General features: G+C 38.9%; 1 protein-coding gene across 1 annotated transcript in view; it reads left to right on the top strand.

Moving 5' to 3' along the window:
• The window catches only part of LOC106088390 (mucin-2), a 151,203-nt gene extending 126,248 nt beyond the window's left edge, over window positions 1-24,955 (top strand). Inside the window, exons 3-6 of the mRNA XM_013253889.2 lie at window positions 20,691-21,009; window positions 21,077-21,314; window positions 21,382-21,544; window positions 21,602-24,955. Of these exons, the coding sequence (XP_013109343.2) occupies window positions 20,691-21,009; window positions 21,077-21,314; window positions 21,382-21,544; window positions 21,602-24,460 (3,579 nt within the window). The 3' untranslated portion in view covers window positions 24,461-24,955. The remainder of the gene's footprint in view (window positions 1-20,690; window positions 21,010-21,076; window positions 21,315-21,381; window positions 21,545-21,601) is intronic.
• Window positions 24,956-27,917: the final 2,962 nt, after the last annotated feature.

Here is a 27,917-nt window from a genome sequence, read left to right as displayed (position 1 = left end):
GAAACTAGAAACTGGGAGTATATTAAGGCTTCCCAACATCTGACCTAAATATGGTACAGGTAAGACTATATTTACATATAGCTGCCATATAGTCCGATCTCCTGATTAAGGTCTGAAGCCGATAGAAGCATTATTTTTTAACCGATTTCGCTGAAATTTGAAACTATGAGCCTCCCAACCTAGGACCCAAATATGGTTCAGATAGGACTATATTTAGATAAAGCTACCATATAGACAGATCTGCCAATAAATGGTCTGAAGCCCACAAAAGCTTTATATATTACCCTATTTCGCTGAAATTTGAAACAGTGTGTTAATTTAAGCCTCCCGATATCTGACCCAAATATGGTTCGGATCGGACTATATCTAGGCAAAGCTGCCATATAGGCCGATGTCCCGATCAAAGGTCTGAAGCTAATAAAAGCTTTTTTTTAACCGATTTCGCTGAAATTTGAAACGGTCACTTGTTTTAGGTCTCCCGATATCTGACCTAAATATGGATTAAATCGCTGCCTTTCTACGCTTTTATGATGACAGCTATATCCAAATATAGATTGATCTGGACTATATTTGACACATGTGTCGAAAAGTCTAACACAGCTCATTGTGCCCGATTTCAGCGAAATCGCAGCAAAAATGTATGCTGTAACAGCAGAAAATTTTCTGTAAATAACCCAGGAGTAATTTTTTACCCTCCACCACAGGATCGGCCTTTACATCTTTCAGGAGAATCGACACCAAATTTGTATGTGAGATTTGTAGTCTACTCTCAAAGATTTTTCATTTAAATTTTATTTTGTACAGACCAGCTTACATGTCCGTTTTGGGATTCTTTGAGGTGTGGACTGCCTCTATACACTTGTCCCCATTCTTGATTATCGGATTTGTATTCTACTCTAAAACACCTTCCATTTGAGGCCGGCACATATTGTTTTCGTTCGATGTATTTCAACTCTGCCCCAAATTCTGATCCAAGTATTGTACTTTTCTTCCAAAGACCCTTTTTTCTCCCGATAAGTTTTTAAATTGTGGGTGATCCCGGAGACGTAGTTTCGTTTAAATCGTTGCAACCATATTCGAGATGTCAACTTTTTGAAAATTAGAGTAAGGCTATTAGATAAGAGTGGAGCGCCCCTCTTTCCAAAACTTATAGTACTCAATTTTCAACAGTGGCCTTATTCTACATTTTAGAAGAATCGGTGTAGGCAGCGAACAATTTGTTTCAGTTGCATTCCCAAACACCCTAATAATACCTACATATGTAAATGTCTTTCAATGAAGTGGGTGTGTGTGCTTGAGTATAAGATTTCAGTTTGTGACAACAATGATGTTGTTTTGTATAAATTGTTTGCTAAATCTCTGATCTCTGGCACGCAACAAACATTTGACAACATAAATGTCAGAATGACACATCTGTAGATAACAAAACGTTACAGCGAAATATTCATCCTACATTCTCATAGGCAAAGAAGGAGAGAAAGGGGAGCAGAAACAGTCGGAGGCACATTGCTACAACAATGGTTCCATTGTAGCATATTTGAAAGCTTCGTCCTCATCTTTCCAAATAGAGTCAAAATTCTTTCACCCACAAGGTAATGTGTAAGGAAATATTTTTCTAAAAATAGAAGCCCTACACTTACAGAGTTCTACACCAGGTGAGTTTAAGCAGCTGCCATTTATTTTTAACAGACAGACATGGGGGCCGCTTAGCCTTACTCCCTCCCTCCCTGGCAAGTTAAGCTTGGACACATTTTATAAACCTTCATAGATGATGACCTTTTGCTGTTAACAAACCCAAAATTAACGTTACTCTGAATCACCGTTGTTGTCGTCTCATTTGCTATTGGGCCATCCATAAATGAAAAGAATAACAGGAAAAATTAACACCACCACTAACACAGCGATCATAATGGCTCACTAACCAAATTTTTGTTATTTTATGCTCTGGGGCCGGCTTAAATTGAACGCATTGTGTTTTTTTTGGTGACGACACAGCCTTTGTCTTTGCTTGGTTACTGCAAGAAAAATAGTTTTGTCTGCTTTTTTAGATTAGTTCTCTTGGCTTGCGCGCATTCTAAAGGTGAATGGACTTGTGTTTGAGATGATATCGAGAACCAGATTGAAAACAGCTGATGGATGCTTTAAGAGAAAATGAAATCTTGGGTCGAAAGAAAGTCTCATGAGGTGAGCATCTTTTAGTTTCGTTCTCTTAAATGTTTAGAACAGAAACAAGTGCTCTTTTAATGCCTATTCTACTTTTGTCTCACCTGATTACACTTCAAAAATTGTTTGCTGCAAAATGGTATAATTTTTTTTTATATTTTTAAACTGATCTAAATCCCTCCCTCCGTTCTCTCACTTACACCTAAAATTGAAGTAAATTGAATGAGCCGAACCTCAATATATGTTAGACCGATCCCTATATATAACTGTCTTGACTCAATGAAGCCTTCTTACTATATCTTGATATAGCCCCCATATAGACTGATCCGCTGATTTAGGGCCTTAGGCTCATTAAAAGCCACATTTATCATCCAATTTTGCTGAAATTTGGGACAGTGAGTTGTTTTAGGCCCTTCGACATCTTCCTTCAATTTGGCTCAGATCGGTCCAGATTTGGATATAGCTGCCATATAGACCAATCTCTTGATTTAAGGTCTTGGGCCCATAAAAGGGGCATTAATTGTCCGATTATGCCAAAATTTGGGTCAGTGGGTTGTGGGCCTACCACTTCTTCATTTTGGCCCATCGGTCCACATTTAGATATACAATAGCTTCCATATGGACCGATCTCTCGACTAAAGGCTTTGGGCCGATAAAAAGCGTATTTATTGTCCGATGTCTTCGAAATTTGGGACAGCGGGTTATGATAAGCCCCTCGACTTACTTCTGCAATATGACACAGATCGGTTCAGATTTGGATATAGCTGCCATATAGACTGATATTTCGATTTAAGGTTTTGGGACCTTGAAAGGCGCATTTATTATCTGATGTCGTCTAAATTTGGGTAATGAGCTATGATAAGCCCCTCGATTTACTTCTACAATAAGATTTGGATATAGCTGTTATATAGACCGATCTCTAGATTTAAGGTTTTGAGACCACAAAAGAGCGCATTTATTGTCCGATCTGGCCGAAATTTGGGGCAGTGAGTTATGATAAGCCCTTCGATGTACTTCTGCAATATGGCACAGATTGGTAGAGATTTGGATATAGCTGCCATACGGACCGATCTCTCGATTTAAGGTCTTGGGCCCATAAAAGACGCATTTATTGTCCGATGTCGACGAAATTTGGGACAGTAAGTTATGAGAAGCCCCTCAACTTACTTCTGTTATAAGGTACAGATCGGTTCAGATTTGGATATAGCTGCCATATAGACCGATCTCTCGATTTAAGGTTTTGAGCCCACAAAGGGCGCATTTATTGTCCGATGTCGCCGAAATTTGGGACAGTGAGTTATGATAAGCCCTTCGATGTACTTCTGCAATATGGCACAGATCGGTAGAGATTTGGATATAGCTGCCATATGGACCGATCTCTCGATTTAAGGTCTTGGGCCCATAAAAGACGCATTTATTGTCCGATGTCGACGAAATTTGGGACAGTAAGTTATGAGAAGCCCCTCAACTTACTTCTGTTATAAGGTACAGATCGGTTCAGATTTGGATATAGCTGCCATATAGACCGATCTCTCGATTTAAGGTTTTGGGCCCATGAAAGGCGCATTTATTGTCCGATGTCGCTGAAATTTTGGACAATGAGCTTAGATAAGTCCCTCCATTTACTTCTGCAATATGGCACAGATCGGTCCAGATTTGGATATAGCTGCCATATAGAAAGATCTCTCGATTTAAGGTTTTCGAGCCGATAAAAGCGCATTTATTGCCCGATGACGCCGAAAATTGGGACAGTGAGTTGTGCTAGAACCTTCGATATATTTCTTCAATTTTACCCAGATCGGTCCATATTTGAATGTAGCTACCATATAGACCGGTCCGCCGATTTAGGGCCTTGGGCCCATTGAAGGCGCATTTATTATCCGATTTTGCTGAAATTTGGAACAGTGAGTTGTGTTGGGCCCTTCGATATTCTTACTCAAGTTGGCTCAGATCGGTCCATATTTGGATATAGCTGCCATATAGACCGATCTCTCGATTTAATGTTTTGAGCCCACAAAAGCCACATTTATTTTCCGATAAGGGCATAAGGAATTCATTTTTCCCCGGATTTTGACGAAAGGTGGTTAACATAAATACCCGAGGTGGTGAATATCCTAAGTTCGGCCCGACCGATCTTAACGCTTTCTTATTTGTTAATTGTTGCCTTAATTTTTATTAGTGTATGGGGATAGTAATTCGGCTTTGATTGAAGTAAAAATCACGGTTCAGAGTTCCAGTTTGTCTTTAGCATTTTACTCTCTCACTAGCTGATTCATGATCTCTTTTCCACGCTCTCTCTCTCCCTCTATCTCTTCGTTATTATCTTCGTGTCTTCATTTGTTTACCATGGGCTCAGCAAATCTCTTTTTGTATTTGCTGTAAAACACTCACAACAGGTGTTCTTCCCATTGAAAAATTCTACGTTATGCTCAACGCCGGTGGCGTTGTGCGCATGCGCTTTGTTCATTTCTTGTTTTGTGCAATGGAATAGTCGTTAGTTAGCCTAAATAAATAATGGTATGACCACTGAATGGTTCGAGAAACTCTTGTGTAATTTTTCTTCCAAAAATAAAAAGAGGAAAAAAAAATCAACAGCCGGGTATGCTAATACAACTTCAAGGAGTCTTAGAGCATTGCATAAGCAATTCCAATAAATATTTTTTTTCCATATCATATGGTTCGTAGAACCAGATAATATGGCAATGAATATCAAAACCGGATTGAAAAGTGGAAAAAAATTGCGGCTTTAAATTGGGTAACATGTGCCCAATTTTCACTATAATTGATGTAATTCATTGTAAGAATGTTGCTATCTCCTTATTGCCTACCTTGTAGCTTAACACAATAGTGTGTGAGCAATTAGCCGACAAATGGGTAGGATAAATCTAAAAAAGGAAGGAGTTAAAAAAATTTAACTTGACTTAGATAAGAATCATGCTAATCCGATTTTTAAAAGCATAGTTGAAGAGAGGAAGTAGATTAATGTAATTTTAAGCCTTTTATATCATACTTGGTTTGGATGTTGGAGGCCATAGTAGAAGCCATTGTGCGAAATTTCACCCAAATCGGATAAGAACTGCTCCCTATAAGGACTCAAGAAGTAAAATCGGGAGATCGGTTTATATGGGAGCAATATCAGGTTATGAACCGACTAAGAGCTGGTAAATGTTGTTGAAAAACTTCATGTAATATTTTCCCAAATCGAATCAGCATTACGCCTTCTATAGGCTCAAGAAGTCAAAATCCGAGATCGGTTTGAATGCCAGCTATATCGGGTTATGATCCGATTTGGACCATTTTTGGCACAGTGAAGTCAAAACAAAATACTTCGCAAGAAATTTCAGACAAATCAGTTAAGAATTGCGCCCTCTAGAGGCTTAAGAAATCAATATTCAAGATCGGTTTATATGCCATCGGCTTATATGCTAAATCGGCTTAGAATGTCAAACTTATCAATAATTTAAATAATTTGTTGAATCTCAGATCAATTTTTCGATGTGTTACAAACATAATGACAAAATTAGTATACACTAATCCTATGGTGGAGAGTATAAAAGGCCAAAAAATTATTAGGTCTTTTAGACCAAACATTCTCTTATTCAGATATGGCTTTGCACAAGTAGTTTTATGTAGTACTGAACTTAAGCACATATTTTACCCTCCAAAGACAATATTTATGATTTTTTTTATGATTTGTTTGACTATTTTGCTATCACGTACTATATAAAAAATTCTTAAGCATAAAGCTATAACTTTGCTACACTGAACAAAGAATAAAACGAACATAGTTTAAAGATCATAAAAGTTATGAAACAAATTTCTTTTAAACTACCCATGAGGCGTTACATCTTCGATTCCTATTAAATGATACAAAGCCTGTAGAGTACATAAAAATGCCATATTCAAAAGCAACTTTATTAAAAATCCTTGTGAAAAGGACAATCTCTTCTGTGTTCATGCTGTTTCATACAAATTCATAATACGGAGGCGACTAGGAAATGATAAATAACACAGGACAACAAAATAAAAAGAAAGCTAAAATAAAAAAAAAAATTAATTAATTTAAAATAAAATAAAATAATATAAAATAAAATAAAATAAAATAAAAAAAAAATAAAATAAGATAAAAAAAAAAATAAAATAAAATAAAATAAAAAAATAATGAAATGGATGAAATGAATGAAATGAATGAAATGAATGAAATGAATGAAATGAATGAAATGAATGAAATGAATGAAATGAATGAAATGAATGAAATGAATGGAATGAATGGAATGAATGAAATTAATGAAATAAATGAAATGAATGAAATCAATGAAATCAATGAAATCAATGAAATGAATGAAATGAATGAAATGAATGAAATGAATGAAATGAATGAAATGAATGAAATGAATGAAATGAATGAAATGAATGAAATGAATGAAATGAATGAAATGAATGAAATGAATGAAATGAATGAAATGAATGAAATGAATGAAATGAATGAAATGAATGAAATGAATGAAATGAATGAAATGAATGAAATGAATGAAATGAATGAAATGAATGAAATGAATGAAATGAATGAAATGAATGAAATGAATGAAATGAATGAAATGAATGAAATGAATGAAATGAATGAAATGAATGAAATGAATGAAATGAATGAAATGAATGAAATGAATGAAATGAATGAAATGAATGAAATGAATGAAATGAATGAAATGAATGAAATGAATGAAATGAATGAAATGAATGAAATGAATGAAATGAATGAAATGAATGACATGAATGAAATGAATGAAATGAATGAAATGAATGAAATGAATGAAATGAATGAAATGAATGAAATGAATGAAATGAATGAAATGAATGAAATGAATGAAATGAATGAAATGAATGAAATGAATGAAATGAATGAAATGAATGAAATGAATGAAATGAATGAAATGAATGAAATGAATGAAATGAATGAAATGAAATAAAGTGGGATTACATGAAATGAATTGAAATAAAATACTACAGAGTAAAATAAAATAATTTTTCAAATTTTTAAGTTTATATGAGTACTTGAGTACTAAAAGTTATGTTGCCCTGTGTAGTTGGGCAGACTACACATTGTAACGAAGCCAAACGACATTGCCCCCCAAACGAAGGGCCAGACAACGGCAACGCAATTGCGTGAATACTTCCAATGAAAAGTCCTGATTGTGAGGATTTAATACACTCTGATATGATATTAAATTTAACTATTGCAGGCAAGTCATAAACAAAGACCAGATGGTAGGTGGATGAATGAATGGATGAGAGGCTTTGCTAAGAGAAATCTCACTAACTAACTGGCTGACTTGAGGTTGAATAGATGGATGATGATTACCGCAGAACTGGATCTATATCCCAGCAAAAAAATTGTTGTGTTATATCTTTTGTCTGCTTGATTCTGTTGAGTGTCAAGACCCAGGAACTCTGCGACTAAGATGGGGTGCGTCCACAGGGATCTGGGTCTGAGTCGAGTGGGTCTGGCTGGGCAGTTAAACAGGTGACGTGTATCGAGTGGTCCCTGGTCACAATCGCGATACACAACTTTCACGTCGGCATCAATCCTTGCCCTGTAGGAGTTGCGGCGGCTGCATTGAGCCAGAACTACTCTGGTTTGCCGGGGAGGTCAATTTCTTCAGGTGCGCTTCATAGTAGTGCATACAGAATGCCCACAAAATTGTTAGTACTTCCAATTTTATGAAATTTGCCTGCTGGGATATACAAGTCATTGGGTTGGGCTTGAAGTATCTCTCCATACACAGCCTAGCACTTAAACCACAAAACTTTGAATGAGCATTCGCAATGGTGTGGCATGAACTTGGGGACAGCTTGACAAAGGTGCGGATTCATAGACAATACCAATGGGTAAGGCGGGGTAACTGACTCGCCAGACAGACACTCGCCCAGACGCTGGGACAAACATAACTTCAAACCATTTTTTTTTCAGTTTGTTCTTCGTCCCAATGTTGGGACAACAGTAGAAACAAATAAACAAAACAGCTCGCGGTGAATGGCTTGAAATGGATGGGCAAACATAGCAATAGACACAGAAAACGAGACAAACACACACACACACACACACAAACACCTATTACGAGTTACTGTTGGGCTTAAGAACAAAACCGAATGACTATTACTATTGAGACACTTGTTTAGATGGATGCGTATTCTATGGACTGCACCAGCAACACCACCATGATGGCTCCATAAGAATGAAACCGCTAAGAGAGCAAAAAATAATAATGGTAACGGCTTAAGCCATGGGCGTAGTTATAGGAAGGAGCGCCTTTTTGCAGAGAAATGTATAACAGCAAGTAAAAGCGTGCTTAGGACGGCCGGGCTGAATCTTTGGAACCCACCACCATGCATTCTGCTAAAATGTGGGAGCTATTTTAGTTAAAGACCGAGTTGGACCGTACTTCCTGCAGTTGTTGAGAGTCATAACAGAACACAATATACAAAATTTCAGCCAAATTGGATAAATATCGCCGATATAAGGGCTCAAGAAGTCAAATCGGGAGATCGGTTTACATGGGATCTATATCATGTTCTCGATCGGTTTGGACCGTACTTGGTACAGTTGTTAGGAGTCATAACAGAACACAAAGTACAAAATTTCAGCCAAATTGGATGAAAATTACCGCCTCCAGGGGCTAACGAAGTCAAATTGGGAGATCGGTTTATATGGGATCTATATCAGGTTATACACAGATTTAAACCGTACTGGGCACAGTTGTTGGAATCAAAATAGAACACCATGTGCAAAATTTCAGCCAAATCGGACAAAACTTGCGGCTTTCAGAGGCTCAGGAAGTCAAATCGGGAGATCGGTTTATGTGGTAGCTATATTAGGTTATAGATTGATTTCGATCATACAAAGCTCCGTTGTTGGGAGTCGTAACATAATACTATGTGCAAAATTTCAGCCAAATCGGATGAAAATTGAGGATTTCAGGGGCTCAGGAAGACAAATCGGGAGATCGGTTTATATGGGAGCTATATCAGGTTCTTGACTGATTTGAATCGTACTTGCCGCAGTTGTTTGAAGTCATAACAGAACACCATGTGCAAATTTTCAGCCAAATTGGATCAAAACTGTGGCTTCCATGGGCTCAAGAAGTCAAATCGGGAGATGGGTTATATGGGAGCTATATCCAAATCAGAACCGATATGGCCTATTTGCAATCCCCATTGAGCTACGTCAATAAAAAGTATCTGTGCAAAATTTCTAGCGGCTAGGTTCATGCGTTCGAATGCTACCGTGATTTCTACAGACGGACGGACGGACATGGCTATATCGAGTTAGAATTTCGAGACGATCAAGAATATATATACTTTGTGGGGTCCTAGATCAATATTTCGAGATGTTACAAAGGGAATGACTAGATTGCTATACCCCCATCCAATGGTGGTGGGTACAAAAATAAGAAAAATTACACTGTGGGACAAGACAATTTTTTTTCGATAATTATGCAATAAGGAAATTCACCCATGAACATTCCACTAAAGAACTGGGGCAAGTTTATCACATATCACTAAGTGTTGTCCGATTAAAATTTTAAGCTCAACGATGAGGACCTCCTTTTTATAGCCGAGTCCGAATGTCGTGCCGCAGCGCCACACTTATTTATGGAGAAATTTTAACATGGCATAGTACCTCAGGAATGGCGAGAGCATTGGGAACACCAAAGTTCAAACCCAAGCGTTCAGCATCATCGGCGACCATACTAACCGAGTATGATCCATGATTGCCCATTTTAAAATGTTTAAGATTATGCTCAAATTTGATTTCTAATTTATTTCTTTTCCTGACTTTACTCATAAAATATTCCCGCTGTTCTCTTCCACTTATACTGTTTACTAGCATGAACGCAAGATTGTCAAATATAACGCATCTAAGCTACAACAACGATTCTTAAATAGTGTAAACCTATGCAGCATTTTTTAAGATTTGGTTCATAGTATCAGGGTTTAATAGGAATCTTGTATGTGTCAATGCCTTATAATTAAAAAATTGCCCCTCTCCAATAGCTTTTGTGAGCGACGCCAATGCTTAAGTTTTACAACTCTTCTCTCATACTAACTCACTAATGTCTATATAAAATTGTAAATATAAATTCTTATATACATATTTATATATGAACTGTGAATGTGTGCGTTAGGTTCAATGAACTGTCAAGAAGTCTGTAAGTTGTGGTAAAGTAAATGATAGCTCTTCTGTATCTTCAACTCTGATGAAATCGTCCACATTGATGGAAATGACAACAGGGATACAGCTTCAACTACAACTGTAGATAATGAATAGGATTTGCCATGCCTTCTCTAATTCTTCTGTTGTAAACTAGGGATGGTGGTTGAATGTGGCACCAAAAAACCACCGCGAAGTACTCGTAGTACTAGCAATCAGATCGAGCGTTGCAAAGCACTACTTAATATTTCGGTTCTTTCAACGTTCCATGGGAACATTTTGTGGTTAACACATCGAACCACAATCCCATACTCAGTGGCTACCATAGCAAATGCCTTTTTGGCTTCTTCGTCTTCAGCTTTTCGACGAGTGTTTGAAGAGTACCATTAAATCTAATCTAAATGACTTGAGGGGTTCCAATCAAAGTTAGGCAAACTCAAGTATCCAACTAAATCTAATGCCAACACTTGTAATCAGTACACGCCACCCGCCACCATCACGGTACTCACCATGGACAGCATCATGGTGATGCTCCTTGGCATTTGAGTCTATGCTATTTCCATGATGTTCTGCCGCTGGCTTACACCATTCGTTGGGGAAACAAACAAAAAACAATAGAACGATGAACATAAGACAAGATACATTAATCTGTGGCTTGTTCTTTGTGGGGCAATATCCGGGAGTGTGTCTTTTGCTTACCAACTTCTGTGGAAGCGTCTAAAGAGCGGAGTGCGAGCTGCAGAGAAGTCGTGTAACCTAGAAGAAGTCGAATAATAAACGTACATTTTGTACTAAAGTGCATCATTATGCTGTCGCTTGTGTGGAAGTAACAATGTTTGAAAATACACTCAGAAAAAACTGAAAGAAAGAAATAAAAAAGTAAAGTTCGATTGAGGCGATTTTTCTACATACCAATGAAAAAGTCCCTTTTTCTTAATGATTTTAAGACTTTCAATCAGTAGATCAGGCCATATGGGGGCTAAATCATCGTTTTTTCGGATAATGTCCATCTTCAAACATAACTAGCCTAAAATAGAGGATCTGTAACGAATTTCTGCACGAGAACAATAGGCAGACAGAGAAACGGATAAGGCTTGATAATCAAATTGCAAATTTGACCATGAACATTCCATAAAGGTACAGCGAAGTTACTTCTCTCATATCATGTGTGCTGTTCGATACAATTTTGAGCTCAAGGATTAGGCACTTCCTTTTTGTTACCGAGTCAAAAAGGCTTGTCGCAGTCGATCGCCTCTTAGTAGAGAAGTTTACGGGGCTGTTTACCATAGATAAATGCCTCACAAGTGTCGCCAGCACTAGGAGGGGATAACCGCTTCTGAAAAAATGTTGCTGATGTTCTCGCCGGGTTTGAAATCCAGGCGTTCAACATCTAAAGCGGACATGATAACCTCTGAGCTAGAATAGATTTTAAAAATGTTTTTCAGTTCTTACTTTTTTCAGTGTGATCATATTCGTATGTTCAAATTTCAGACGTCTCTTCTCCATTCACTGTTGGCAGCAATACAATTAAGTAATGTTTGCTGTTATTGGTCTTTCTTTGCCTTTCCTTGCCTTGGTACCTCTATTGCAACCAAAACGAAAAATCCGCAACTGAGAGTGTGATATACTAAACGTTAGTGGCAAGGAAAAACAAGTATCATTCACTTGAACTTACACTTACACATAGGAATAGATAAAGTAGAGTGTGCAGCATTAGAGCACACAATTTTTATACCCATCACCAAAGGATGGGCCAATATTCATTTTGTCATTCCGTTTGCAACACATCGAAATATCCATTTCCGACCCTATAAAGTATATATATTTTTGATCAGAGTAAAAATCTAAGGCGATCTAGCCATGTCCGTCCGTCTGTCTGTCTGTTTGTTGAAATCACGCTACAGTCTTTAAAAATAGAGACATTGAGCTGAAACTTTGCACAGATTCTTTTTTTGTTCATGTTCATCGAAGATGGGCTATATCGGACTATATCTTGATATTGCCCCCATATAGACTGATTCTACGATTTAGGGTCTTAGGCCCATAAAACCACATTTATTATCCGATTTTGCTGAAACTTGGGATAGTGAGTTGTGCTAGGCCCTTCGACATCTCTCTTCAATTTGGCCCAGATCGGTCCAGATTTGGATATAGCTGCCATTTATACCGATCTCTCGATTTAAGTTTTTGGGCCCATAAAAGGAAAGATAGATAGATATTTGAGATTATAAAACGAATTTGATATCCAATTTTGAGATCAGTGGCAATATGGGGCTCAAATCAATGATATTTCAAGGCTGATATATTTTCAGGGTCAAGTGTCTAGATAACCACCTTACCTCCAAAAACACGCCTAAATTGGACTTCATGACAATATCGGGCTGAAATAAAGACTTTTAAGAATGGAATGAATCTAACACCGAAACGTTAATGACCCTAAATCCTCCGAGCGAATTCATAGACCAATAAAGATCATATGGGATTCAGATAAAGGTATTTATATTGTTATCTTGTATAACAATAAAAATGCCTTTATCTGAATAGTCAAGGGATATACATATACTATTTTCGTAGCATAGTATTTCACTAAAAACTCTTGAATTGTCGAAAATAAATATTCAAAGGATAATTTTGTTCCATATAAAATAAAAGATGGTGCAGCGGAGCGGGTCCGGTTCAGCTAGTTATATAATATTAATGAAATGATGTAAAATAAAACAAAACAAAATACAACATTTATATGTATTATTACACCTTCCACCATAGAATGGGATTAATACTAACATCATTTTGTTTGTAACACATCGAAATATTGAGCTGAGACCCAACAGATTATATATATATTCTTGATCGTCTTGACATTCTAAGTTGGTCTTGCCTTGTCCTTCCATGTTTCCATGTCCATGTTTTACTTTAGCTGCCATATAAACCTATCGTGGATCTTGACTTCTTGAGCCTCTGGAGGGGGCAAGTCTTATCCAATTTTGCACCAAATGATTTATTTTGACTTCCAACAACTGCTCTAAGTATGGTCCAAATCGGTTCATAACCTGATATAGCTCCCTTATAAAACGATCTCAGATCTTAACTTGTTGAGCCGCTAGAGGTCGCAATTATTCTCTGGTTTGGCTGAAAATTTCCATAAAATGTTTTGGTTTGACCGTCCACAACTTTGCCAAATATAGTCCAAATCTTTTCATTACCTGATGTAGCTCCCACATAAATCGATTTCAGATCTTGATTTCTTGAACCTGTGGAGATGCAATTATTATCCGGTTTGGCTGAAATTTTGTATAAACCGATTACAGATCTTGACTTGTAGAGCCGCTGGAGGGCGCAATTATGATCCAATTTGGTTGAAATTTGGATAAAGAGTTTTGGTTTGACCATCAACAACTATACCAAGTATAGTTTACATCAGTTCATAACTTGATATAGCTGTCATACAAACCGATCGCGGATGTTGACTTATTTAGTCTCTAGAGGTCGCAATTATCATTGGATTTGGCTAAAATTGTCCATAAAGTGTTTTGGTTTGACCATCCACAGCTGTGCCAAGTTTGGTCTAAATCAAATCGGTTTATAACCTGATATAGCTGTCAAATAAACTAAAAATTTTTTCTATAAAATTTGGCTAAAATTTTCTATAAAGTGTTTTGGTTTGACCATAAACAATTGTGCCAAGTATAGTCCAAATCAGTTCATAACCTGATATAGCTCCCATATAAGCCGATCTCGTATCTTCACCTCTTCAGCTACTAGAGGGCACTATTATTAACCAATTTGGCTGAAATTTTGCATGAAGTGTTTGTTCTTACTTCCAACAACTGCGCCAAGTATGATACACATCGGTCCATAGCCTGATATTAGTCCCATATAAACATATCTCCCGTTTTTATTTCTTGAGCCACTATAGGGCGCAATTCTTATCCGATTTGGCTAAAATTTTGCACAATGAAATCCGTTTTGGTCTCCAACAGCCAAACCAAGTATGGCATCAATCGTTTCATAACTTGGCGTAGCTCAAATAGCATAGCACAAAAATATAACACCGCATTTTACGACTGAACCTTATGTTCATGATATGGAATATATCAAGAATTTGTAAATGATAACAAAGTGTAAAATTGTTTGATATGTGCATCGAGCGGTGTGAACGTACCTTCAGCAGCAACTACTAATGGTTATTATATATAATTTTTTTCTTTTCTTGTTTTTGTTATTGTGTTGGTTTCTTCTTATTCGTATTCTCATATGGATACGTTTTTTTCCTTTCCTTTTAAATTATTCCACTGGGGAAGTTCCTCGAGCATGTGTGTGTGTGTGTGTGTGTGTGTTTGAATAAAGTGAATGAATGCGCGATGTTTGATATTCTTGGAGTTACAGATTAACAAATACCACAAGCAAAAACTAAGAAACTTTAATAAAAGGGAGCAAGAGTAAAATAAAGAGAAGAAATTCATTTGATTTCATGGGGGACATTATTCAAAGAAAGTGTTGCAAATCCATATACTCTCACACGTACTCATATATAGGTATGTATGCCCTGCAAACATTTTTCATAATTTTGGAAGAGCGTTCATCCCAGCGTTAAATAAAACAAGCTTCTGTAATATTTTTATGTATTTGAGTCACGAAATACTCTTCTTGAATATAATTGGACAATACACAGCGTGTGCTAAAGTTTCAGCAACTCTTCGCGACGATTCTTTTACAACTCATTGCGTTATAATCGTCCGTATGAGTCGTGAAATACTCTTTAAGAATATCATTGGACAATCCATTGCATGAGCGAAGATTTTAACTATTCCTCGCTTCGGTTGTTAAGCAACTCATTGCGTTATAATCGTTCAGGAGATTTTTTTATAAATCACCTGAGTTAAATTTACGCGTGGTGTGTTTAGGATTTGTATTGAATTATGTTTTTCAATGTTGTGTTTTAAGTGGACTTTCACAACAACAAACAGAATTCTCACTTGGCTTAAATGACGATGGGCACTTAATATCTTATATATAAAATTGAATTTGTATTTGTTTGTTTGTCGGTTTGTTTGTTTGATACATATAGACTCAAAAACGGCTGAACCGATTACATTGAAATTTTCACAGATTATGTGGGTTGGTCTGGAAGCAAACATAATTTTTTGATTTCGGAAGGGGGTCGCACCCAAAAATAAAAGTGGACCGATCGGGACAACATGGGCCTAAAATTAAATATATTCAGGAGTAGAGTACGAATTATATATTGTATTAAAAATTGGGTCCAAGTAACTTGGGGGACATCCCAACCCCAAAACCCCCTAAAATAGGTTTTTTGGATGATCATGAGAATATGGGACTCAAATGAAAGGTGTTCGTGAGTAGATTGCGAATATGGACAGAAAGAAGAAATCGGCTTCATAATTTGTTGATTTCGGAAGGGGGCGGACCCTCCCCGTTACCCCGAAAATACCACCCAAAATCAAAAGTGGAACGATCGGGACAATATGGGTATCAAATGAAAGGTATTAGAAAATTGGATACGAATATGGTGTTAAAATTTGGGTAAAAGTACCCATCGGGCCGTCCCAATCCCGAAATTCCCTCAAACAGACGTATTGGACGTTCATGTCAATATGGGCCTCAAATGAAAGGTATTTGGAAGTAGATTACGAATCTGGCATACAAAATCAGTTCGAACCCCCTACACTTCAGTTCAAAGTATCCTACCTCCCTTAAATGGGCATATGACCTAACATGACTATATGGACTCGGTTGAACCGATTTTCTTAAAATGGTCACAGATTGTGTAAGTTTGTCTGGAAGGAAACATAGGCTATATAATTTTAAGAAATCGGATATGACATAAAAAATTTGGTCCAAATACCCCAAAATGGACATATTAGCTGACCATGGCTATATAAGATTCAAATTAGATTACAAATATGGCATTAAAATTTGCGTTTAAGACTAGGTGGCACTTTTCCTTCCGAAAATAAGTCAGATAGGTTAATTGACCCATTATGATAATATGGGACTCAAATGAAAGGTATTTGAGAGTAGAAAACGAATTTGATGTCCAATTTTGGAGCCAAGTATTTGGGTGCACGCCCTAAAGCACCCTCTAAACTGAACTTCATTTCCAATTATGGCAATGTGGAGTTCAAATCAAACGTATTAGGGAGTAAAGAATGAATTTGATATTTATTTTCTGGGCATATTGCCGGTGGCCGTCCAGCCCCAAAACACCCTCCATACGGTTCATATTTACCAACCAAGGCAATATGGGACTCAAATTAAAGGGATTTGGGTGTTGAGCACGAATTTGATATCCATATTTGATTCGAAATGTCTGAGGTAACATCCCTTCCCTAAAAAGAACTTCTCATTGCCCTAACTTTTAAAACTCCATATCTCGGAGATTGGTAATGCGATTCGTACAAAATTTTTTTTGCACTCTCACAGTCAAAACAAATGGTTTCTATTGTTGGGGTCAGATGCCTCGGGGACCGTCGAAAACCCGTCACTACCCAGTCACGATAATTTAGAGCTCAAACGAAAGGTGGTTGAGAGAAAAATCGATATTGATATCCAATCGAAGAGCCATGTATTAGGGGAGCCGGCACACCCAAAAATACCTCCCAATTATACAAAAGCTATTTAGGGTGGAAATTGATCGATTTTCGGGATATTGATACTCATACTGGGGTCCACCCCACCCTCAAATATAACTTATTTACCGATCATGCCATTATGGGGCTCATATAAAGTGTTTTTGAAAGTAGAGCACGAATCTTGTATCTACTTAAGGGACAAGTGTCTGGGTGGCCACTCCACCCCCTAAACTAAATATTTACCAATACGATAATATGGGACTCAATAGAAAGGCATTTAGCGATCAAAAATGTTTGAAGGGTGTAAACAGTAGTGATTCTAACAAATTAGTCTCAAAACAATCATTGCGCAACTAAGGCGAAACTTTAATTACATCTAAAGGGTACAAAGTCTGAATGCATGAGTGTGTGGTTTCTGGTTTGCAATATTCATTAATTCTTTCGAGGATGAGTTTGTCAAAAAGGAGGGATAACTTGAAAGTGCAACACAGACATTTCTTCTTAAAAATTTACTGTTTGAAATTAGAATTTAAAGATTTGTAACATATTCGTAGGCTATGATTCTGTGCCGATCCAAGTACCTACTCATTGATGGACTTTCTATTATCCTTTGCAGTGGTTGTATTGTTGTATATAATAACTATTCTCAAGATAGTAAGAAATGCTTTTTTCATGCACTGCATTATCCTTCTTGCTCTTCACTGTAATTGCCTATCTTTGGAAGATGAAAAACCATGCGCGTAATGAAATTCAAATGTGTCCCCTCGCTTCCGATGATCTTCTGCAAATTGGCCATTGAACCAAGTAATAATTGTCACCATTATTATCCACGGAATATAACCAAGGCAACAGTTGTTCTGCCACGCATACACAAATCATATGGAAAGGCAAGAATGTCCCCAACAACCTATTACCACCGGTCACATAGGAAGTAAACATTTTTAGCAATTACTTATGAAATAACACTGAACGAAAGCTTGAGAAGTCCACAGTAACGATAACGTCCACCACAACAGTCAAGTTAATGAAGAAGAAAATAACAGAAAATCGTTGAACATGGCGGGACACTTCATGGACGCCTATTCAATGTCTGGGTGGTGATTTTCTATAATTACAGCATCATTTTGTTAATGATTGGACGCAAAATGGAAGTGCTTCGATAAAATGATTTTTATGATTATTAGAAAAATATTTAAATACCTTGGAATTTTGCCGAGCGGAAAAGCCGTTTAAATGGCCCTCTGCAATCATCCAATTAGGCTGATTTTTAATGGCTCAACCAAAGGGAAGGTTAATGGAAGGTATTGTGCACCCAGAAAGACTTGAGGGAATTAAAGAGCAAAGAGTTTAGAGTAAGTACTTGAAGCAATTTTGAGGATTTTTTTTTATTAAATATGGAAAAATGCAAAGTTTGCCCATGAAAATTCCACTAAGGAACAGGGGCTAACTTCTCACATATCATTCAGTGCAGTCCGATTCAAGTACAGCCGAGTCCGAATGGCGTGCCGCAGTGCGACACCTCTTTGGAGAGAAGCTTTTACATGGCATAGTACCTCACAAATGTTGACAACATTAGGAGGGAAAAACCATCGATGAAAAAGTTTTTTCTGATGGTCCTGCCAGCATTCGAACCCGGGCGTTCAGTGTCATAGGCGGACATGTTAATCTTTGCGCTATGGTGGCTCCATTACATTAATTTTTAAACCCTCCACCATCGGTGCATACTAATTTCGTCATTCCGTTTGAAACACATCGAAATATTGGTCTGAGATATATTTATATTCCCAACGTTTCGCTAACTATCGATGGAGTAAAGCTAGGCTCTTGAAATCTTGCCCAAAAACTTCCTACTTCAGTCGATGTTGTTGTTTCATGTGGTGGCGATCCTCCTCAAACTCCTGTAGGCGAGCAAGCTCAAGGTCAGGTCCAAAGGACTGGTCACCGCCGGAACAAGTTGGCCATTGGTTATTTAAAGGCGTCAATAACTCGTCTTGTCATAGCGAGCATCATATGCATTCAGTATTTGTGAAAGAGCCGGTGCAGCCCGTCCTCTCACTGATACTCTCCTCTATTTTCTCGCTACTGCCGTTGCAGCTACTCTGTATGGAGCATTGCACTATCCACTACCTGTGGACGGGCCCAGTAGCTCGCAGCTAAGCTTCTCGTGACAGTAATGAACACCACACAGATCTGACCTCAATGTTACAGCTATCCTGTGCCGTGCCCGTGCCATGTCTTGATATAGCTGCTGTAGAAACCGATCTCCCGATTTTACATCTTAAGCCTATAAAGAGCGTAATTTTTATACGATTTGGCTGAAATTTTGTATTATGACGTTTTATAAGACGTTCAACAGATGTGCCAAATATGGTTTGAATCGACCTAAAACCTTATGTAGATCCCATATAAACCCGTCACCCGATTATACTCCTTGAGCCACTGTTTGCAACACATCGAGATATCGATTTCCGACCCTATAAAGTATATATATTTCCGATCGTCGTAAAATTCTAGGACGTTTTAAGGATGCCCGTGTGTGTGTCTGTCCGTTTGTTGTAATCATTCTACAGCCTTCAAAAGTTGCCTAATATCGGCTGATATTTTGCACAAATCCGTATTTCTTGAATAAAAAGTTCTTGAACGGACCCAATTGTATCATATTTGGATAAAGCTGCCATATAGACCGATGTTCCGATTTAAAGTCTTGAGCACATAAGAGGCACATTTATTATGCGATTTCGCAGATATATAGAGCAATGAGTTGTATTAGAGCCCCCGATATCCGAGTCGAATATAGTCCATATCGGGCCATATTTACATTTTTGTATCTGCCATATAGACCGATCTACGGACTCAGGACCTTAGACCCATAAAAGCCGCATTTGTTGCCCGATTTCACCGAAATTTGAAATAGTGAGTTGTACTGGGTCCCCGATATCCCAACCGTATATGTACTAAATCGGGCCATATTTCCATATAACTGGCATATAGACCGATCTAGGGACTCATGGCCTTAGACCCATAAAAGCCGCATTTATTGCCGGATTTCACTGAAATTTGGAACAGTGAGTTACAGTAGGACACTCAATATTTCAACGGAGTATGGTTCATATCGGACCATGCTGGGCGGTAGCTACCATATAGACCGATGTGAGAATTTAGGGACTTAAGCTCATAAAAGACACATTTATCACTAAATTTCAGTGTAATTTAGAACAGTGAGTTGTACAAGGCCACTAAGTAACCGAACCGAGTATGGTTCACATCAGACTACACCTGGTTATAGCTTTCATATAGACCAATTTACCGACATAGGGTCTTAAGCACATAAAAAACGATTTGGCTGAGACTCGTAACAGTGAGTTGTGCTAGGCCAACCAATATCCGAACCGATTATCTACATTATACCTGAATTGGTATCTGCCGATTTGGGTTCTTACACTTATAAAAGCCTCATTCATATGCCGTAGTCTTTGAAATTTAATAATTTCATTTGTATAGGTCTTTTCGGTACCTGAACTAAATATATCCAGATCCACCCGATATGGATATTATATAGTTATAATAAAATAGGATGATAAATATATCCATGGCGGTGGGTATTCAAAGTTCGGTAAGGCCGAAAGCGTTTTAATTTTATTCATTTTGTTTCATTTTATTTTACTTTAATTTATAAAAAATAATTTTTTCTTTATAACATATTTTTTATGATTTTTTTCTTTCAGTCCAATGACTACACCTACCAAAACACACTGGGAAGGCGTTCCACTCTTGGCGCCTACTATCACATGAACAATCAGCCCTCGTATAGCAATGACCACAGTCTGAACAATCAGTATGGCTACAACAATACCTGGGGCATATGGAGGGATGGTCGAAATTTGGCTCCTTCCACTTTCTCAACGAAACCGCATCAGCATTATCAGAAGACCAGATCCTTCTCAATAATCCTTACGACAGCAGCTTTTATAGTACTGCTGGCGGTGATTTCGATAGCAGGTCTGGCATTTTACTTCAGCTCCATTAAAGGCAATATGGAAGATCGTAAGTTTTCAGGGAATTCAGAAGTTGAAAATGAGTTTTCATACATTCATATTTGTTCCCTATTCAGCTGTTTTGGGTTTTGAGGGTTCCTTTCGCATAGCCAAAGGAGACCTATTTTCCACTGGCCTTAAATACAATCACACCTCATCATATAAACAGAAGATAGATTTTTATAAGCGTTTTATGGAGAGATCTTTGATGGATCAAGGACTGCAGCCCATGCGTACCGATGTTTGGGGTTTCGGTGAAGGTCCTCTGATAAAAGTTAATTTTAGAACATTTTTCGATGTGCGAAAATTGCCACAGTAAGCTATTGGGAGAAATGAGGACATTGAACTACAAAAATTTATATGGTATCCTTTTTCCTAACAGGAATATACATAATGTTGAGGAATACATTAAGGAGGCCATATTTTTGGAGACCACCATGGCCAAATCATTGTACAAAACCTTAAGAGTGGACTCGGATTCGGTAGAGGTCAAACGTATATTGGACGAACAGGTGGTGAAATCTGCCTCCTTGTTCAAGGATGCGGTAAGTTATACTCCCTACGCCCAAGACTTTGAATGATATTTTTCTCCTTTCACTTAGCATTTGGCGCCCACCAGCCAAACTCAATTGGAGAAAAGGCTAATGAAGAAAGGTGGCACCGCCCCAGCTTTGATTAACAAACCCTCAGGAGCTTCTAAGGTCCGTCCAACTTCCAAGCCCCATTCATCTGATGAGGAACCCGATGTGGATGTTGAAAATGCCCCAGTTATTCAAGGATCTTTTGAGGGATCCTTTGAGATAACCAAAACCGATGCGGATATTGCACGCAAAAAGACCACACCAACAAGGGCTTATGGCCATAGCAGTAGTTTGGCTCCCAAGACGGTGACTCCCTATGCTCTAAGAGTAAAGCCCAAGAAGCCAGGTATTGAGAAATTGACCACAATTACGCCACAGTCTTCTGTGCCCAAAGTTACGAGCTCAAGCAGTACTACAACCACCACCACCACCACCACTACCAAGGCTCCAAGTACAACCAAGTTCACCACAACGACAACGAGTACCACTACAACCTCAACAACCACTAGCACAACTACGGAGAAGCCAACGGTAACAACTACTAGCTCGACCACAACCACAACCACCACAGCTGAGCCTACCACAATGCCGACAACAAGAACCTCTACACACATGACACCCTCAACCACTCGTCCACCCATTACAACTGCAGGTTACCCCACAACGGCTTCATCAACTCAAATTAACCGCTTTAGCTACCCCCCTGTGGCGCTAACCTCTAATGCTCCTCAGATGTTGCCAAAATTAGATCAGAACTTGTTCACCTCAGTGCCAGTTTTGGATACGCAACCCTGGAGACCCATACATCGGGAAGTACCGGAATTTTTACCAGGTCCCCCGCCCTCATTCCCCACCAAGACTTTGCCTTCTCTTTTGCACTCAACATCTCTGCCGCCCATAGCCATTAACGAGGAGCCTCCTAGAAGACGCATTGATGAAATGGAACTACCCTTCCTGCCCGAGGAACCCACACCACCTAAGCCAGCCTTGGATCCCTATACGCCGAATTACTATGGACCCGCCTACAAAAAGCCCGAGTTGAATAGTGACTTAAAGGCTGCGGAGGATTTGGTCTTTTATCACAGCTTTGGAAATCCAGTCTTTATGCCAGGCTCAGAGGGTATAGAGCGTTTGGGAACTGGAGCCTCTGTGCAGCCCCATCCATTGCCAGTGCCTTTGATAGATGAGGTGGTTATACCACCCTTTAAGCCTCTAATAGCCAATGCAGGTTCACAGAGCAAAGTGCCCTTTGAGATTGGCTCGGAAAGTGATAAATTTGAACATTTGGGTGATGGTGTCATAGCCAAGAAACCAGAAAATGTAACAAATTCGGGAAAAAAAGAGACCAGCAGCACTACTGAAGCCGTCAGCTCTACCTTGCCCATTACCAATACCATAAACTCAAAGGAAAATGAGGAATACCTGCCCACTTTGAGGCCGCAACAAGATGAAATTGATTCCTCTTCAGTGACTTCAGAATTGGCTGACAAAATCGGAGAATTTTTCATGGATTGGCTAGATTTGCCCAAGGACGAGGTATCCCCCAAGCCAGAACAGTCTTTGGAATCTAGAATAGAGCCTGACGAGGAAGCTTTTACCACATTGGCCCCAGAGGTTAACAAGCCCATCGCTGCCTTTAACGAGTCATCCTCAACGACTACTACCACAACCTCAACAACCATAGCAACACCCACAACCACAGGCACCAGCAAACCGAACTTTTTAAATCTGAAGGAACTCATACTCAAACGCAATCAATTAAAGAAAGAGAATGAAAAGAAGACCATCGCTCAGGATATGGAAGGCAACCATACGGCCACCAATGACCAGCACATCATCGTAACCACTGAAGTGCCTACCGCAATAACAACAACTACAGCCACCACCTCCACTGCTGCTCCCCCCACCAAGGCTTTGCCCACTACCAAACGTTACAAATTGCGTCCTGGCAATAGCAAACCACCCACCATATTAGATGACTCCATACTTTTCCCCTCCCACTCCAAATGGGAATTCGTTAACAATTCGGCAGCCAACAATTACGGCCACACCGGAAACATGCGCAAGGTTTTCAATACCACACTGCAGGCATGGGTATCAGAGGACATTGAGAAGACAGACAAATCTGAATCGGAGACTCTCGATGACATTAAGACGAAAATCAACAATGCCACAAACATACAGGACATCTCATTCATTTTCGATACCTTGGCCTCTAAACTGGGCATAACTCCCAGCCTGCCGGCAAAGGTGCCACCCTTCTCCCAAAACAAACTGAAGCAAACCCATCTATCAAATGAAGGCAGAATTAAGGCCTCCAGCACACCCCCAAAAACCACAAGGCCAGCCGGTGTGGCAGAGTCCACTTCCTATAGGAATACCGAAATGGAAGAAAGCAGCACTGCAGCCTTGAGCAGAACTTCCGAGGAGTCTCTACCATATATCGAAGAAAAGAGAAGAGAGCCCTTTATAAAACCCATGTCCAGCTTTATTGAAGACAGCTCTTCGGAGGGTGTGGGTGCCGCCATTCCAGTGGTGGGAGAGGCCGAAGTGGAAGTCATAGATCCCACCAAATATGAGGAGATGTTGAAGTCCTCGCAATTTGCTGACTCCACTACCACAGAGACCACACCCAAACTGGTGACATTGATGCCGGTCAGATCAAATTCGGGTATAAGAACCTACAAGCCCCTGGTGGAGACCGGTCGCAGTTCTTCATCATCGCCCAGTGTGGCAGCCACCAGTTCGCCGACATCCAAGGCACGCAAGGCCACATCCCCCAGACCCAGTATTACACGCAGAAAAAATATCAATCAAAGTCGTAGACTTCCCCCCGCAGAAGCAGTCATTAGAGGGGGACTAAAAGTTACTGTCAAATAGGTATTCGAATATCACTATCTCTCCCTCGAAGTCTTTTTTCATTAGCATTAGTTGACTTTCCCTCTTTTGTTTTTTGTAGTTGAGAACCTTTTTTCACAAGTCCCCCAGCAAAAAAGGTTCTGTGATTATTTTTATGTATTGTAAGCCGAGATTAGTATTTCAATGCCTAGCGGAGGCAAACATTAACTTGTCCTGATGTTGCTGACACCTCCTCAACTCATGAAATCAATGTCAGAATGACTTTGTGTTTGACTTTCTAGACAAAGATTTTAGTTTTAATTTGATTTTGTCTTAAGTTTTATACCGAATCGAGTTGAAGAAAACAGACAAACGAGAAACACTAAAGATTAACATTAGATCATTAAGGATACTTAGTTTAAGTCGTAGGCTTTAAATACAAAATCAATTCCATTGTCCATTGTTATAAAATAAACACAACAACACAATTATTTTTATTTAGATTTACTCGATACACCAACAAAAACATCAACAACAATTGCACAAATATTATGTAAATTTGTATAAACGACAATTTATTTAAAATAGAAATAAAATAATATTTTAAAGTCATTGAATTGTGTGTATCCTTGATGGAGAAAAAGTTTGTCACAACAGACAAAAAAAACGCAAATTTACCCATGAACAAGCCATTAAGGAACTGGGGCAAACTCCTCACAAATCAATGACTGCTGTCCGATTCAATTTTAAGTTCAATGATAAAGGACTTCCTTTTTACATGGCAAAGTGCCTCACAAATGTCGCCAGCATTAGGTGAAATAGCTCCCATGTAAACCCTTAAATCGGGAGATCGGTTTTCATGGGAGTTATGCAGAAGCCACAATTTTAGTCCGATCTTAACAACTGTTCAGTTTGACGTCCTAGCACATGTGCAAAATTTCATAAAATTTCAGAAGCTTATCAGATTCAAAGCTGTTGTTGCTATTCTAAAACTAATGTACCGATGGTTCTAGAAGAAGGGCTCCATGAACCTGAAACCAAAATCTGCAACTCATCCTAGTGCCTCATTTTCTGTTAATTTAGCTTTCCTCACAGGTCGTTGCTGCTCCGATGTGGGTGGGGGTGTCGGAAATTCTAAAAGCATATTAAATGATGGCAGGTATGCTCCACCATCTCTATATCTCCTGTTGCATCAGAAGTTGATAACTCTGGTAAAAGATAGTTTAAATTGTTGGGCCGAGTTCCCGTGTTACCATAGAATGTAGTTGACATGGTTTAGTCCAAAAACTTTGCTGCGGGTCGCCCATGGCTTCCGAATTTAAATAAACCTGCACTTTAGATAAACTAACTTCTCCTGCCACTGCACTGCCTTATGTTTCTGTATGTGGATCTCTGTCTATCCTAGTTTACCAAATGTTGGGAAAGTCGGTGATGACCACCTTGTTCATTTGGTAGTATTGAGTCTCCTGTCACTGCCCTGCTTGATGCATTAATATTAGTATCTTTGCTTATCCTAGTCTTCACAATCTTGAAAAAGAACCGTTAGCCAAACTTGTCATGGAGACTTGATCAAGGACCAACACAAAATGAGTTCTTTCCTTTTTCTCCTCCCTGTGGAAGATTACCGATTTATCTGTGACCAAACCGTGGTCTGTGGGGATAGTCGTGGGGATAGTTCCAACGAGTTGTGTGATGGTGTTTATAGATTCTGCTCACTCGAAGCGCAACATCAAGATGTCTCCTCTATACTCGCAGCTCATAATTTGTATGGGTGGACCCTCATCAGGGTGTAATACATGTTCTAAAATCCGATCGTTAACCAGATCTTCCACTTGTGACTGATGATCTCGTGAAATCTTACCGTATGCACTGCTGATATCGATGATACATCTGCTCGTCTCTGTTGTGCTTCTTGGCCACTATGGCGTAAGAGGGTCGACTCTTTATCTTTTTCAACGACCATCTATCCCTTCCATGAAGGCTTTGGCGAACTTTTGAAAGTCACAGTCCTCCTAGAATACTCGGGAGCCGCGCACGCCGCCTTCGTACTTGATACGACTTTGTCTGTCTCCGTAGGATACTGTTTGGAGAATTGAGGCAAAGTTGACTAAATGGAGAGTCGAGGGGAGGCTGGCTTTTATAGGGGAGCTTTTATTTAGCTGTTTTGCAGTGTTCTGCTCATCGGGAGAAATGCTTCTCTTTCCAACTTCGGTTGAAGTGGTTGGAATTAGTGGTGAGCACGTGGGTCGTGAGTTGTCCTGTCTGTCGAGAATAGCGCGTGAGTCACTTGAACCGTGAGTGAGATCTAAATCCAATCACGTTATCGTGCGTGAGCGTGAGTGAGTGAAATCGTCCCTAACGATACTAATCACGATACACGAGAAAATCACGACTCAGGAGATGCTCACGAAACACTCACGAGAAACATACGACTCACGAGACACTAAAGAAGCACTCTCGAGACACTAACGAGACACTCATAAAACACTCAAGTACACGACTCACTCACTCTCGTGAGTTGTCAGTATCTCGTGAATCATGAGTATCTCGTAAGTGTTTCGCGATTCGTGAGTGTCTCGTGAGTGTTTCGCTTGAAGCATTACTCTCGACTACAGGTGCCAAGGCACCCGTACCTATAGAAGGGGCGATAAACATGCTACAGCTGTTGTGTCTTTGGGGTCCATATTGGGCCTATTCCTGGTCTTTAGTTCTGCCGCTTCACTGGAAACAGATGCAGATCACTAACCGCCTAGATGAAAAAAAAAAAATTTGTGTAATAGGTTTTCTCTTCCGAGATAAACTAATTTTTTTGAGGAGAAAAATGAAAAAATTTAGAAATGTTAGAAATTTTGTGAGTAAACTACACATATGCTCTTCAGCTAAGTTCATTTGTATTGAATCCTCCATGGTGGCAACTTAAAATTCCCCCTCGCCGAGCTTATCACTATTTTTTTCATTTCCCAATCTAATTGCCTTTTAGCTCTTTAAACTTTTTTCACAGATTTTCTAGAATTCTCCCAGTTCGGAGGAAGTAATCAATAGCAAAATTTAAGAAGTGTTGGAATATTTTCCATCGATTCTTTTTTCGTGTACATTTGGAGTAAAAAACTTTGCTAATAGTTTTTTTTTCTTATTGCAAACAAATTTGGTACAATTATCTTCTCTCTTTGCTCACATCCGGTTCCTTTTTTATTTTAGTTACTTTAAAATATCTTCGATGCCTTTGCCAGACCGTTTTACTTCAGCAAAAGAGTCAAGGATAATGCTTGTGTGAATGTAAGAGTGCGGACGGGTGTGAATTTCGAGTGTTGGGTATTTTGTACATGCCATTGGTAACACCTGACACTCTTGATAGTGCTAACTGGCTGTCAATGATCAAACGATGGCAAAAAGAGCATTCAAGTTTACAACGATATCTACCACTACATTGCCACTTAACTGTCACTCGCTCGCTCTTGTGCTGTGCTTTCTCTATCTCTTTCACTCTCCCACTCTTCGA

The sequence above is a fragment of the Stomoxys calcitrans genome, chromosome 3 (genome assembly GCF_963082655.1).
Source record: "Stomoxys calcitrans chromosome 3, idStoCalc2.1, whole genome shotgun sequence".
NCBI classification, from domain to species: Eukaryota; Metazoa; Arthropoda; class Insecta; order Diptera; family Muscidae; genus Stomoxys; species Stomoxys calcitrans.
The sequence above is the reverse complement of the archived record's forward strand: the minus strand, read 5'-3'. Positions and strand labels throughout refer to the sequence as shown.